Here is a 15,391-nt window from a genome sequence, read left to right on the forward strand (position 1 = left end):
ACAGTAATGTCCTTGCCAGCTTTGTCCAAACTGCTTCAAATTGGATAAATCAAGAAAAGATTCAGTAAACATACTGTAATTCATGCCATGGATTCTTAACAATAAAAAGGAACTCATAATATCTGCAACATTATTATGTCTCAAAAACGTTATGTTTAGCAAAAGCAGCTAGGTACAACCTGTTGATTTCATCACTATCAAGTTCTAGAACAGGAAAAAAAAAGTCTATGGTGAGAAAAGCCACAAGAGAGACTACCAGAAGAAGGGAGGAAAGGGAGAGTAGACAGGTAGCTAGTTGGAAAGGAGCACAAGAAAATCTACAGGTGTGATGGAAAGTAATATATATTAAAAACCTGTGTGTGTGTGTGTGTGTGTGTGTGTGTGTGTGTGTGTGTGTGTAGGAGGGATGGTTATACTAGTGGATACATTTGAAAAAATTTCATCTAACTATACACCTAAATTCTGAATATTTTATTACATCCCAATTGTCTTTATTTAAATAATATATTTGATACAAGGAAAGTCTCTTTGCTGTGTGGTAAATTAGTAAGATAGCAAAACTGGAATCAGAACGATACTTCGGGTGACTGATATAGTACCCTACACAACAGATAATGTTGAGTTTAATTCTATGATCATACCTATTAGGCACAAAGAAAAACATGAGTTAGTCATGACACTTAATAGCAAAATATCAGCTTGGATTGTCTCCTTCCTCCTTACTCTCCAGGGTTTGCTGGACAACAACATGGGTTTGCTCTGAAAAATGGGTTGAGTAATTTTGCTCAGAAACTCAAAGACAGTGATTTCACACTATCTCTGGAAAAAGATGCTCCTTTGCATATCATTAAGGAAGCTATCTTCAAGAAGTTTCATATGTTAGCATATATTTTCTTATTATATTGGCATCTAATTGACATCTGTTAGAAATATTAAGTTTACGATAATGATCTAAAATCAATGATTAGCATAGGCATTCTACAAACTTGGGGACCTCTCCCCTATTTTCTTTTCCTATACAAGTTAAGGTAGGAGACTAAAGAACTAGAGAATTTTTATTAAGAAACTCTTTTCTGCACTCTCCTAAAATTTGGAGTTTAACAGAGGTGGAGAAGACACTTCTGCTTTTAGGAATATCTCCAGGAAATAGACCTTATAGTAGTAACAAAAACAATAACAAAAATGACAACATACAAGGGATGATACATGTATCATATCAATTACTACACAAAATAATCTTATGTAAAATTATTATCTTCCTTTTTTTATTTGAAGACACTAAGACTACATGAAGGTGGCTGAGGGCCATCAAGTGATGGTAGGGATAGCAATTGGAATTCTGGTCAAGTGTGGCTCCATAGCTTATGTTCTTTAAGGACTACATTACACTATAGGACCTATTTGCTTTTTTGTTTTTACTGGCAGCTGTATATGCTGAACTTAGAGTGAGATACTGTTAGGAAAATAAAAAGGCTTTTCTTTCTTCCTTTTATAAAAAAAGACAAATTTCAGGGAAAAGAAAATGAATTTTTAATTATTTAATTGAAAAAGAATTATTAAAGATCTATTAGAGGCAAAGTCCTTCTCTAAAAGCCTGGGTTATATCAGTAGACAAATCAGCAACCCTGCTTTCATTAATCCTGGCTTCTAGCTAAGGGAGGCAGAAAATGAAAAGTAAAAAATAATAAACCTGTAAGCAACATATAATAAAATTATCTGCTTAATTACTGAAGGCTTGAAGTATAACGAAGGATCAAACATAGATGAGGATAAGTGGAATTTTGAGTACAAGGTTGAGGGTTGTTTGCAACATTACATTGAATAATCAGTGTAGGCCTCATTGGGAAAGTAATATTTGAGAAAAGACTTGAAGTAGGTGAACTAGCCAGTGGATACTTGGAAGAAATATTGCAAAGGTAACAGAATCTTCTAATTAAAAAAAAATTTTAATGTTTATTTTTGAGAGAGAGAGAGAGAGAGAGAGAGAGAGAGAGAGGGAGAGAATAGGCGGGGGAGGGGCAGAGAGAGAGGGAGACACAGAATCTGAAGCAGACTCCAGGCTCTGAGCTGTCAGCACAGAGTCTGACCCAGGGCTCAAACCCATGAACTGTGAGATAGTGACCTGATCTCAAGTCAGACCAGACACTTAATGACTGAACCACCCAGCCGCCCTGGGAACAGAATATTAAATATACTTTCCCTGTTGTCATGACCAATGTCGAGAACAGAGGAAAAAAATGGCAAGAAGTGTTAGGATCTCATTTAATACAAATATGTTAGGCACCAAAAAGAGGCAGACCTTGCTAGAGAAGGCTAAAACAGGTCATGGAGTCCTTTCCCTTTTCCCAGTTTGGAGCCACATAATAGATGTGTAAGGAATCAATGACAGAGGTGTTCTTACAGAAGAAGGTTATTGGCCTATGAGTAGAAAGAGCTGTGCAATTTCATATCCCCTCCTCCCATGGAGGTACTTGCTTCACTTCTATCTCAAGACGATTAAAAAAGAAGTCACAAAATCCACTCATAGATGTCCACTGTGAGAGAAAACTAAGGAGGGCAATTGCTATCCCTACCCCAAACAGAAAATTGCATACCTGCTTTAGTGCTCTCTGAAACAGAGTGGATAGAGAACTCTTAGGTAAATTTGGCCTTTATTCTCTATAATCTGAAGAGTCTAAATGACTAGCCTGATTCTTTCCTGAAGAAGTCTAAAGGTAATAGGCTTATTTGAATGACCCAATAGTGAATAGAGTTAGAAAGATCTTCACTTCTAGAATCTGACAGGGAGTTTGCTAAGTCTATCAGTTCATATTTTATTCCTCCCTCACTCCCTCCCTCCTTCCTTCTTCCCTCTCTCTCTCCCTCCCTCTCCTCTCTGCCCTTCCCATGAATGCCAAAACAAATAAATGCCAAACAAAACAAAATCATGTTGGAATTGTCTTTAAAAACTGTCTATCTGGTGAGATGATGCTAGCAGGGAATCAGGGTGGATATATTTTGGATTGGAGCTGAAGGGGTGTCATCCAACATCAGCCATCATATAGTATAACTCATGTCAGGGAATAATGTGATGCTATAGGTCCCCAAAAGTGGGAAGGAGAAAGAGGGTATCTTCATAGAACCCATCCAATCTCCCCATGAAAGAATAATTCAACATTTAGATATCTGTCACCCAGATAATACAAAGTAAGATCTTTCTCCTCCTTTAATTATCTTCTATCTTTCCACTCCAATCTCAAAAAATAGTCAAAAACAGCATAACAAGAGCATAACAAGCCTAACAGCATAACAAGCATAACAAGAAGAGCATAACAAAAAAAGGTCAAAAACAAGCATAACAAGCCAAATCCTAGGTCAAGCCTGATCAAAAGAATAGAAGAAAAAATAAAACAAAACTCACTGGGAGGTTGAAAGATCAATTTACATGAGAGTTTAATACCTAAAAACAAGATTATTCTAAACTCTAAAATAAAGAGAAAACTTATAGGATTTGTCTTAGATATTGTCCAGGTGTGAGGAAAAGAGATTCAACAGATGAGGTTTGAAGAGAAACACAATTTCTAGGCTGTACATAGCAAGTTCAATAAATCTGTTATTGGGAGGTTCAGGCAAATTTTAAGTATCATGTCCTAAGAGAAGACATGAAATTAAAGATCTACAAAAATCCTTAGGAAAAAAAAATAATGAAAGACGAAATCAAGGCAACTAAACTAAATATTCAAGCAGAAATAATATTACTACTTAAATATCTGTGTATCTCTATGTTCAATATGTTAATAGTTAAGGTTGACATTTTAATCACCTCAATCATACAAGCAACTGCTTAATTAACTTTGGCATATGATAGCTTAATATCAAAGTGCTTAAGCTTTAATTTCCAGAGGAGTATGAACTTACACCTGGAAATTGGGGCTTTATTTTTTTTCTGAGAATTTTTGCATGCACATTCTTTTCTCTGGTCTCATGAGTTTGATAAGGAAAATAATATTTTCTTTGTGAAAGCTGTAGGAAATGAGATATGGAGAAGTTAAGGGACTAGTCTGAGTCTTCTTGAATATTAGTTGTACAGCAGGATTAAAACTCCTCTAATCACATTCTTAGGGCAATAATCCAAACTACACAAGTATAGCCACCCTTTTGCTTTCTAACGGTAAGAAAATACTTGGATTGTTTTGAGATATGAAAGGCCTCTCTAGTTGACTTTACTGAGAGGGTTGTTTGCTATTCATTTCTCCCATATTCTGGAGAATAAATATCCTTTAAAAGAAAATAAAAAACCCTTCTTTAAGTTACACATTAGTGGCTTGGAGTAAAAATAAAATTTAACTCCAAATCATATTAATCCCTATAGTATTGTGATAAGATTGCAAAATATGGTAATAATTCTATATCATTAAAAAATCATTGTATAACTCTATAGATAAAATGCCATGTAAATGCTAAATAAGTAGCACTGGCATTACACTCTCCACCCATTAATAAGGAAAACCATATGAATAGCAAATAAAATAATAGTGGGGAAAACAAGAATACTTTTAAGCAAAGATCCTTTATAATCATTGAAACCCTGCCATGAACACAAGTTTGGTTGTAGAACCAAAGCCTATGTAGTAAGACAAATATGTACTTGTTCCCCTTCAGTTACAAGTATGTGTCATTCCAGGGGCACCTGGGTGGCTCAGTTGGTTGAGCATCTGACTCCGGCTCAGGTCATGATCTCACAGTTTTTGAGTTTGAGTCCTGCATCGCACTCTGTGCTGACAGCTCAGAGCCTGGAGCCTGCTTCAGATTCTGTGTCTCCCTCTCTCTCTGCCCCTCCCCACTTGTGCTCTGTCTCCCTCTGTCTCTCAAAAATAAACAAATGTTAAAAAAAAAACATTTAAAAAAACAAGTATGTGTCATTCCAGCAAAGTCTACTTGTATTTGAACAATGAAAAGCCTGTTTGGGAATGGCTAGGAAACTGTGGCAGTGACAAGGAGCCAGAGCCCTACTAACATATTTACAACAAAGATAAAGTCTCCAAAGTTAACATTATTTCCCTTCAATTTGAAAAATTCTTTTTTTTTAAGTTTGTTTATTTTCAGGGGCACCTGGGTGGCTCAGTCAGTTGGGCGTCCGACTTCAGCTCAGGTCATGATCTCACAGTTCGTGAGTTCAAGCCCCAAGTCGGGCTCTGTGCTGACAGCTTAGAGCCTGGAGCCTGCTTAAAATTCTATGTCTCCCTCTCTCTCTGCTCCTCCCCCACTCATGCTCTGTCTGTCTCTCTCCTTCAAAAATAAGTAAAAACATTAAAAAATTTTAAGTCTATATATTTTCAGAGAGACAGAGACAGTGCAAGTGGGGAGGAGCAGAGAGACTGAGAGCGAGAGACAGAGAGAGAGAGAATTCCAAACAGGCTCCATGCTACCAGCACTGAGACCAATGTGGGGCTTGAATTCATGAACTGTGAGATCATGACCTGAGCTGAAATCAAAAGTCGGATGCTTAACCAACTGAGCCACCCAGGCACTCCCAACTTGAAATTTTTTTGACATGGAAGCAAATTTCAAGTGTGTAGAACAGAGACCTGTATCATTAAGTATTCTGTAGTTCAATTATTTTGAGGAGATTATTCTAAATGAAGTCTAAGATATCAGACAGACATTTATGTAACTACTTAAATTAAAAGCCAATTCTTAAATTCCTGCCTATAAGTCAAATATTTTGTGTAGATGGTGATGGGCAGCTGGATTTTGAGAAATACTGGGTGATCATATTTTTCTTTTTTCTTTTTTTTCCAGGTACATGTTTGCCCCAGGGTAGACTGTTTGAAATTTTACACCTACAACTAAGCAATTAACTACGCTGAGGAAATTATTTTTCTTCTAAATAAAACCAAGTGGAGGATTTAGAAATATAGGAAAGAATAAGGTTGTAGCTAGAGATGAATTCTGTTAACAAACAGGGTTATAGTGAAGAATCACAAGATTCTCTCTACAAGCAGGATCATAGCCTGTTAAAGTTAAAACTATGAAAAAATTGGTTATGGGTCAAAATCTTTAGCAGCTCACCATAAGAGTCACCTGAAGCATTTCTGTTCAGAGAACAGCTAAGAACAGAAAATATTTACAAGTCTTGAACTCAGTTTTCTTCTTTTATAATTCAGTGTGGGGCACCTGAGTGGCTCAGTCAGTTAATCATCCAACTCTTGGTTTCAACTCATGATCTCAAGGTCTGTATAGGTTCAAGCCCCAAGTCAGGCTCTGTGCTGACAGCGTAGAGCCTGCTTGGGATTCTCTCCCTCCTTCTTTCTCTCTCTCTCTGTCTGTCCTTCCTCTGTTCATGTTCTAACTCTTTCAAAATAAACTCAAAAAAATAAAAAATAAATTAATAAATGAAATAAAATTCAGTGCTCAAACTTCAAGGTAAGGGTTACATTTAATATCAGAAAGTTAATCAAATTCATGTCTATTCAATCTATCCTTGAAAAAAATTATGTTATAAAAATCTTATTTTATTCTGATAGAAATAAAAATATATTCGCTTTTAACACTTATTCCTATTTATTCTAAAAAGTTTATATTACATTAAAATTTCTATTTCTTTTTTCTTGTTAGGGTATCTTTACTCTGAGGTGGAATGTAGTCACATTGAAAGAGTTTATAAAATTGTAAAATTTGTTTTAAAACCTGTATCTATGAAAAGTTGTACATGGAGTGTATGTAGTTTGTGAATATAATTACACACACATTCACACATGTATGCATATTTTATTTTTTCAGCCAATGTTTACTCACACATGAGTTGGGTTTACTAAAATTCTTTCTAGGTATTCCTTATCCTTTGTGGTTTATATAATATGCCCAATGTTACAAATGAAAAATTCTGTATATGAAATTGACTCATTATGCTCAGTTGAATAAAATAGCATTATTCAAAGCACTTGTAAATATTAAATATGGTGATAAATAAACTTCTAGAAATCAGCAAAGTAAATACCACTTTTTTTCAATGTGGGTCTAGGGTACTTATTGGAAATGAATATTCCTGAGATCCATCCCAGAAATAAAGATTCAGAATCTTTCAGTGTAGGGTTCAGGAATCTCCATTTTGGCAAGTTTTTTAGGTGATTCTTATGACAGCACTATAAACAAGATACAGGACAGTTTACATAATTTTGAGTTTCAGAAACTAATATTTCCCACACAAGAAGAGATATTAGGTGCTAACATCCTCATCCCAATGCTTTATATCCTCTTTGTTTTCCTTTGGTATAAACACAACGTAATAAATTTAGTCAATTTAATAAGGGGTAAAAACTTATTCTTTGCAGGTATATAAATGAAAAAGTCAATTAAATATTTGTTTCTTAAAGTTACCTTCAACTTTCTAGGTGGTTCTACTGCCACTATTTACCCCCCAAACCTCTCTTAAATTGGCTCCTAGGATCCCACATTTTCCCAGATGCTTTTTTGTCCTCCTTTAGAATCAGCTTTAGGGGCGCCTGGGTGGCGCAGTCGGTTAAGCGTCCGACTTCAGCCAGGTCACGATCTCGCAGTCTGTGAGTTCGAGCCCCGCATCAGACTCTGGGCTGATGGCTCAGAGCCTGGAGCCTGTTTCCGATTCTGTGTCTCCCTCTCTCTCTGCCCCTCACCCGTTCATGCTCTGTCTCTCTCTGTCCCAAAAATAAATAAACGTTGAAAAAAAAAATTAAAAAAAAAAAAAAAAAAAAAAAAAAAAAAAAAAAAAAAGAATCAGCTTTAGACATCAAAGCTTCTATTTCCATCCGGCCCTATTCAGCCACTCAAATGGCTTTTTTTTATGAGATTGCAGCAAACTAAAACTCTGATCACATTCTCTGCACTAAACTGCAATGACTCCATTCCCTCTCATTACTGAGAAAATATGCAAATCTTCCTATTGGAGAGTTTACATTACACATTATTTACATTATTTAGAGCTATCTAAAAAGCTCATCTAGGGTACTAAGCAAAGAATTGAAAATTAAAATGCATCACTAAAGTTTTACTTTTTATATAATATTGGAAAAGTCAGAGCTGTGGCAACAAAAAGGCATGTTAAATATGATACTATTATGAAAAATAATAAAATTATATATTTTTCATTAAAATAAGGCTATTGGAGATAAATAAGAATATCTTCATTGATTTAGTTATAAAATTGTTTACTAAGATAGACATGAAGAGGAAGGAAAGACATATTTCCCTATGTCCTGTCTAGATTTCAATCCACAGGTTTCATAACTGGTAACAATATGAGAATGATATTCTATCCATAAGCAACTATCAACTCTTTAATTCCTGAGACAAATTAAGAGCTACACAAAACACTGAACAGAAATATATATGTATAATTTTTAAATAGAAAAAATGATTTTCCAGGATTCCACTCAAATGTATTGCATAGAACAATTTCCAGTGAAAGGTAGTATACACTTCTGAGAAAGCTACCTAATCTTATACTCTTAATGAAAACACATTCTATTTTTATAGTAAAGAACAAAGGTATGAAAAGTGCTGAAAGAATTAAGCAGAACCTGTCTCTGCTTAAAAACTCCAAATAAAAAGGCTTTCACTCCTTGTTTTCCCTGTGTCTCTTCTTTATCAGAAATCTTTATCTGCCAATACCTACCCTAGAGAATGGAGGACCAGAGAAGTTAACTAGAAAATTTTGATAAAATAAAAGTTTAACCCTCATGCCTTTTGTCTTCTTTTGCCACAACTACTACACAAGAGTATCAACTCCCACAAAAACCTTAGGGCAATGACTTGATTTCTTCTATAGCTAGTTTTTTTCTCTTCTTTTTGTGGGGTGCTAGGTGGAGAAAGATGAGAGTAATTCTTCCAGAGCTTTACTTCAAAATGACAGTATAGAGGAAAGTAAGAAATGTAAGTAGTGGACTTCTAACTTGACTTTGGCCCTGGCTAGAAATCCTGAGGGTATGTGTACGTGAGGTCCAGGGGCTATTCAGGTGTGTAAATAAATGATGATCTATAGGTGGAAGAATATTCTCCTGATACTTTTGGTGCAATGAAGTTCAGGAAAATTTGGGTGCAAAGCACTTCAGAGCATATAATTGCTCAGCGTTTTTAGGAATTCATCTTCCCCTTACCCATTTTCCATTTAGTGCAGCAAGGCTTTAAGGTATCAATGCATAACTTCACAATTTTGGCTTAACATTTACTTCGTTCGGCTTATTTTTCAACACTGCAGCAAGACCACCTCTTTTCTAGCCATATATCCTCTATAAATTCATCAACTACATTATCCACCCCATGCCCCAGTCCTCCTCCCACCTCCTGGAGGGTGTAGAGAAATCAGAATAGCCCCCCCTCCCCCAGAGGTTTTTAGTGCTCTCTGGCTCCCTTGGCCTGTCTGCACTATAGGGATGTCCTGTATAGAATTAGAGCTGTCCTATGGGATTAGATAAGCTTCTTTTCCTTTTGGCCCTAACTGGGACTGCTGTCCCTGGTGCTGAACCATGTCTGTCCATCAGGGAATCTGCTGCTAGGTCAATGGGGCTGAATAGAAAATCTGGCTGACTGATCTTAAGAATGTCCAGGTGCAGGAGCAAGCAATACTTTGGTGTACAGGAACAGAACCCCTCCCTGCCACATACATACATCTCCTGGGTGTGATCCAGGATCCCATTTGCAGCTTTCTGCTCTAGACCCCCCACCCAAAATGCCTCCAACATGGCCTCAATTGCCGGCATGTATCAGTTCAGCCCACCTCCATATCAGATTGCAGTATTATCAAAATGCTACTCCCCAAATACAAAGTCTTCATGACGTTAGCTTTTCTACTCTAAAACAAAACAAATAAAACCAAAAAAATTAAGAAATAAATGAAAGTGACCTTCCCCTTTTCTCCCTCTTTTCTGCCCCCCTATTTTCACATTCCCCTCATTTATAACCCCATATCCCAGAACAGTGTTTAAAATCTGGGTGGTCTCCCTATTTCCACATCCCTCCCCCTCCCCCACGTCTCCGGAACAAAACAACGCTGAAAACAGCACATCTTACCCGGGGTAGAGCGATAGCAGGATCAGAATCCACACCGTCATCTTCTGTGAAAATACAGGAGTCGAGTAGTCTGAGCTTCCTGTGCTCCATATATTTGTCGGACTCATCGCTTTTTTTCCTCCTCTGCCTCTAGCCTCTTGGTTGCAGAAGGATCCCTCCCCTTTGTATTATTATTATGCTTATGATCTGATGGTGGCTCCCCCCACCTGCCTCTAGTAGGTCCCTTCACTGAGATGCTGTGTTGCCATCAGCTCTGGGAATTAATATTCAGGGGGCAGAAATAAGATCAACACAAACGCTTGTAGATACCATCAAAGCGTCAGCTCTGGGAGCGGCTTCCAAGACTAGGGGAATAATGTATTTGAGGCAGGGGGAGGGTACAGGGAGAGACGCACACCGAGACAAATAAGGGAGAGAGATGCGCGCACACTCTACACATACTCCTGCCCCTGACACTTACACATACTCCCCCGGTCCATCGTTTTAGGATTATTTGTTTGCTGTTTTGATTTTTTTCTTTTAGTGAGGGCAGGCAGGGCTAAGGCTGTGTGTGTGTGTGTGTGTGTGTGTGTGTGTGTGTGTGTGCGCGTGTGTGTGTGTGTGTGTGTGTGTTTAAAAGAAATTTAAAAAAAAATCAAAGAGTCTCTGCGCGATTAACTATCACGCAGATTAACTATGAGGTCAAAGTGGAAGTGATGCACGCTGCTGCAGCACGAATTAACACATGCGTGGTGTCTTCCCAGCGCTTTTAAACTCCTTACTGCACACACAAGCATGCAAAGACTGACTTTCATGGGAACGAGAGATGCTTTAGCAAGCCCCTAAACTATATCACCAGTGACAGAAGGTTTGTCTCATCAGATCTGCCAAGAATCCTTATTAAAATCGTGAAGTCTTAGAAGTCACGGTTACACTGTAGGAGGAGGAGGGGCAGAAGTGGGGGATGGGGGAGGAATGACCGTTTCTCTCTAAATCTCCCTGTAGGGAAACAGATTTGGTGAATTTTCCATTTGAATGAAGGGAGAAAACATTGATAGAATTAAAAGACAAGAAAAAATTCTATGCTCCCCAGGATTCACTCCTCCCTTTTTTGTTCCCCTTCCCCAGTGAAAATGTAAAGACACAAACACTTGAAGGATGAAAATAATTACACTGAGATAGTTGTTTAAGTAAAGAATATAGACCACAAAATAGTGGCTGCTTTTTGAAGAGAGTTGGTCAAAGGGGAAAGGTCAAGAGGACATTTAGTAATATAAGGAGATTTCTATTCACTGTATGGGAATTGCCTTTTTTGTTGTTGTTGTTCTGCTTGGTGACAATCCTGAAAATTTCTGGGGTGAATGAGTCGTGGTAGCATGCTTCCTTCTTGCTTAGAATGTTACCATTGATACTGATACATGGGAGATATCCCTCTGTGCCATCCTAGTTCATCTGCCACAGAGGAAACCCCATTACTCATCATAAGAAGAAAGTGAAAATTGTTTCAAGTTTCCAGTAGAGTCCAGACCACAGCAAAGATGTTTATGAACAGATACAGGTGAAGAGGACTAATAAGATGCCTTGTTGCCATATAGCAGGGAGTCATTTCAAAACCAGAGGCTTTCTACAGAAAGTCTTCCAGGTGGGGAACTTGAGTAAGGAGTCCAGGAGGCAGAGGAATAGAATATTCCAACCACAACCCTAAACTCTGCCCAAGGAAAGCAGAGAGAATTGATAGAAGTTGAGGAAATTCATTCTGACAATGAAGCAAAAAGGGTCTAACAGACACACCTGGAATCCTAAAGGCCTTAAAAATCTGCCTCATTTTATGACATTTAAACAGAATCCAGTCAAAACAATAGTCACAGGAAGCAGGCAAGTGACTTCTTTCTATTGTTATTAAAATAGAGGGAGAAAAATTGTAAATCTCTATCTTTGTAATTTTCTTGTTCCTTGCTATACTGTGAAGAACTTTGGCCCTCTTTATGTTTACATTTACTTACAAAAAGAGGCTAGGTTGTTAATAGTTGTATCTTTGTTTTGTTTTAATTTTTGATGTTTATTTGTTTTTGAGGAGAGAGAGAGAGAGAGAGAGAGAGAGAGAGAGAGAGAGAGCATGAGTAAGGGAGGTATGGAGAGACAGGGAGACACAGAATCCCAAGCAGGCTCCAGGTCTAAGCTGTCAACACAGAGACTAAAGTGGGAATCAGGTTTGAGCCCAGGAACTATGAGATCATGACCTGAGCCAAAGTAGGACACTTAATTTACTGAGCCACCCAGGCGCCCCAGCTGTATCTTTGTTTTTAATGAAGATATCCTACTGTATTTTTGTAGGCTAAGGCCAGATGCCTACCAAAACCAAGCCAATAAGATAAATGAAAGAAAAGGGCTGTGTTTCTGAATAACTTAAGGGTTGGAAATGATACACATTGAAGTGTTCACACCCCTTCTGAATGGAGTTGCCACTGCTCTGTTCTAGTTAGAGTTGCCAGAGGAAATGGAAATATAATTATGAGAAATGTTCCCATTTTTAAAACACAAAGGAAGCCACACCAAACATATGTAGGTCATTAGCTTGCAATTATTGTTTATAGCACATGAAAAATTGATGTGACAATTCTGTCTTCTATATTTCCAATTTTGCATCTTAAGGTTTTTTTTCTCTTGAGTTTAGTGACAAGCATATTAACCTGAGAGAATGAATGCTATCATATTCCCAAAGTAGTAATTCATATATCGATCCCTTATCAGTATCATAACAGTCTCTGTAAATTCTAATCTATTTTAATAACGGAACACCTTTCAGCATATTAAAAGAATCTGTGAAATTTTACTTTTTTAAAATTTTTTATAGCATTTTTATACAATTTCACCTGCCCTATTCCTGGCTAGGCTTCAGTTTGCCTCTCAGGACCTTTCCTGTCTGGTGAGTACTTTGAAGAAAATTATTTTAATATATTTTCTAAGATTTGCAATACATATTATATTCACTGGTATTTGGAAGACACCTTATCCACTAATTTATTTTTTAATTACCTTTTAGTTACATTTATTCTTGCCCATTTTTAAGAAAATATGTTTATAACACATATTTAACCATTATTTGGTAATTATGATGCTTATACTTTCATTGTAAATAATATATGTATACCTATGCAAATATGCATTTATATTAAAATTTTAAAATTGTTATAAAACAGAAAAAAAAACTACTACCTGATTCTGTCATCTAAGCAAGCCATTGTCAATGTTTGAGATTCTTTTTGCAGTTTAACTTTTTCTGAATAAAGTTTTATTTTTACTAATAATTTGACATTATTATTATTATTATTATTATTATTATTATTATCAAAAGTGAATTATGAGGTCAAAAGTTGGACCAGTTTGGTTGTTGATAGCAAATCTCTTATCACTTGGGAAATCAAAGTATATTACTGCAGTTCTAGTCCTGGTAATGTAGAAATTGGCTAGCCATCCTGCATGCTAAAAATTATAAGTAGTGGACAAAATATTAAACAAACTGTGTAAAGTACTAGAAAGTTACCAAAGCAAGCAGAAAGTGTTGAACATCTGACCACAGAAAAATGAAACTGAATTGGATGAGATGTACAATTATGTGGCTTTTCCACAGAGGGCAGTTAAAGGATGACCAACTTGTCCCTATTAGCCACCAATTTGCCTGATTTGAGCATGGGAGGTCCCAAATTCCAGGAAAACCCTCAACCCCAGAAAGGATGGCTAGAATCAGAAGGCAGCAATCTTATTAGTTTGAGATTCCAAAGAAGGACATGGGGGTGCCTGAGCTGCTCAAGCTGAGGGGGAAATCACAGAAAAAAAATAACAGAGAAGTAAGAGTCAAAATCTGTAAGCAAACTTCCCTTACCTGTTTGTTTTGGGGTGAAAGACACCAAAAAGTCTGGAAAAAAGTTAAAAACAGAAAGACTGAAAAAGCTAAGCCAGTATTTCAGCTGCCTCTCAGTGCAGGAGAGACTGAGTTTGGAATTTCAATCCACCAAGTTAGAGGATCATAATAAATACATTACACTTTTCTTAAAAACCCTAGAAGGACCATGACCCTTCTCTGCTGTAGGAACAGGATTTGTTCTAAGCCTATAGACAAAACTGAAACTAACCTGAAAACAATATAGAACTAATCCTGCCCAAGATGAAGGTCATTTGTCAATAATTTAACTCCTAATAAAACAAAAATCAACATTCTTTAGAGGACTATTAAGAATCAGAATGTTGATAACATAGAAATTGTTTTGATACATGGTAAAATTGTTTGATTCATGATAAAAAAAGACATTCTAAGTCTTATATATACAGGATAATAGGACACATATTTTTTAAAAATAGCATTCAATATAAACAAAACCTGAGATGTAATTAGCAAATAAGGGATATTCAGTCAACTAATTTTATCATGATAGTTATGTGGTCAGTGAGTGTACAGTAGGGAGTCTCAGCAAAGAAATAGAAACTACTTTAAAAAATAGAAAATTCTAGACCAAAATGTATAATACCTGAAAGGTATGGGTTTTAATAACAGATTGACAATTGCAGAATGGAAGCAATAATCAGTAGAATTAAAAATAGATCAATAAAAATTATCTGACATAAAAATCACAGAAAAAAATATTGAAAAAAATTTAAAAGAGCTACGAAAATCTGTGTGACAGTCTCAAGCCTCCTGATAAGCTATCATAGAAGGAGAAGAAAGTAAAGCAGAAACATATTTAAAGTAGTAATAGCCAAAAGATTTCCCAAAATTGGTAATAAAAATTTATTATAGATCCAAGAAGCTCAGTGGACTCCAAGCAGAGTAAACATAATGAAAAGTACCCCTGGGAACTTTATAATCACACATATAAAATCTAAAGATTAAATGAATATTTTGAAAATATTCAGAGAACAGTGAAACACTTTAATTGCTAGAGGTTAACATTGCAATGATGGTTGACGGATCAAAACAGTTTGGGGCAGGAAACAGTGGGTGACATCTTTAAAGTGCTGAAAAAAAGTATATATAGAATTCTATATCCAGTAAATGGATCCTTCAAAAGTGAACCCCCCATAAAAAAAAGACATTTTCAAATAAATGAAAGGTGAGAGAATTTGTCACCAGCAGAGCTGCGACAGCATTAATAAAGTAAATTCTTCAGGCTGAGGGAAAGTGATACCATATAGAAACCCAGATCTACACAAGTGAAGAGCATTGAAAATGGTTAATATGTGAGAAAAAAAAAAAACCACATACCTTATTGTGTTTCATGTAAAAGAGACCTTTTTCTTTCTTTCTTTTTGTTTATTTTTATTTATTTTCAGAGAGAGTGCTTGTGCACACTGGGGAGGGGCAGAGAGAGGGAGAAAAGTTCCAGGCACT

General features: G+C 36.4%; 1 protein-coding gene across 1 annotated transcript in view; it reads right to left on the bottom strand.

Annotated features, from left to right (window-relative positions):
• Window positions 1-10,133, bottom strand: part of GABRG2 (gamma-aminobutyric acid type A receptor subunit gamma2) — a 113,761-nt gene extending 103,628 nt beyond the window's left edge. Inside the window, exon 1 of the mRNA XM_047860951.1 lies at window positions 10,027-10,133. Coding sequence (XP_047716907.1) covers window positions 10,027-10,133 — 107 coding nt within the window. The remainder of the gene's footprint in view (window positions 1-10,026) is intronic.
• Window positions 10,134-15,391: the final 5,258 nt, after the last annotated feature.

Source organism: Prionailurus viverrinus, chromosome A1, assembly GCF_022837055.1.
Source record: "Prionailurus viverrinus isolate Anna chromosome A1, UM_Priviv_1.0, whole genome shotgun sequence".
Taxonomy (NCBI): domain Eukaryota; kingdom Metazoa; phylum Chordata; class Mammalia; order Carnivora; family Felidae; genus Prionailurus; species Prionailurus viverrinus.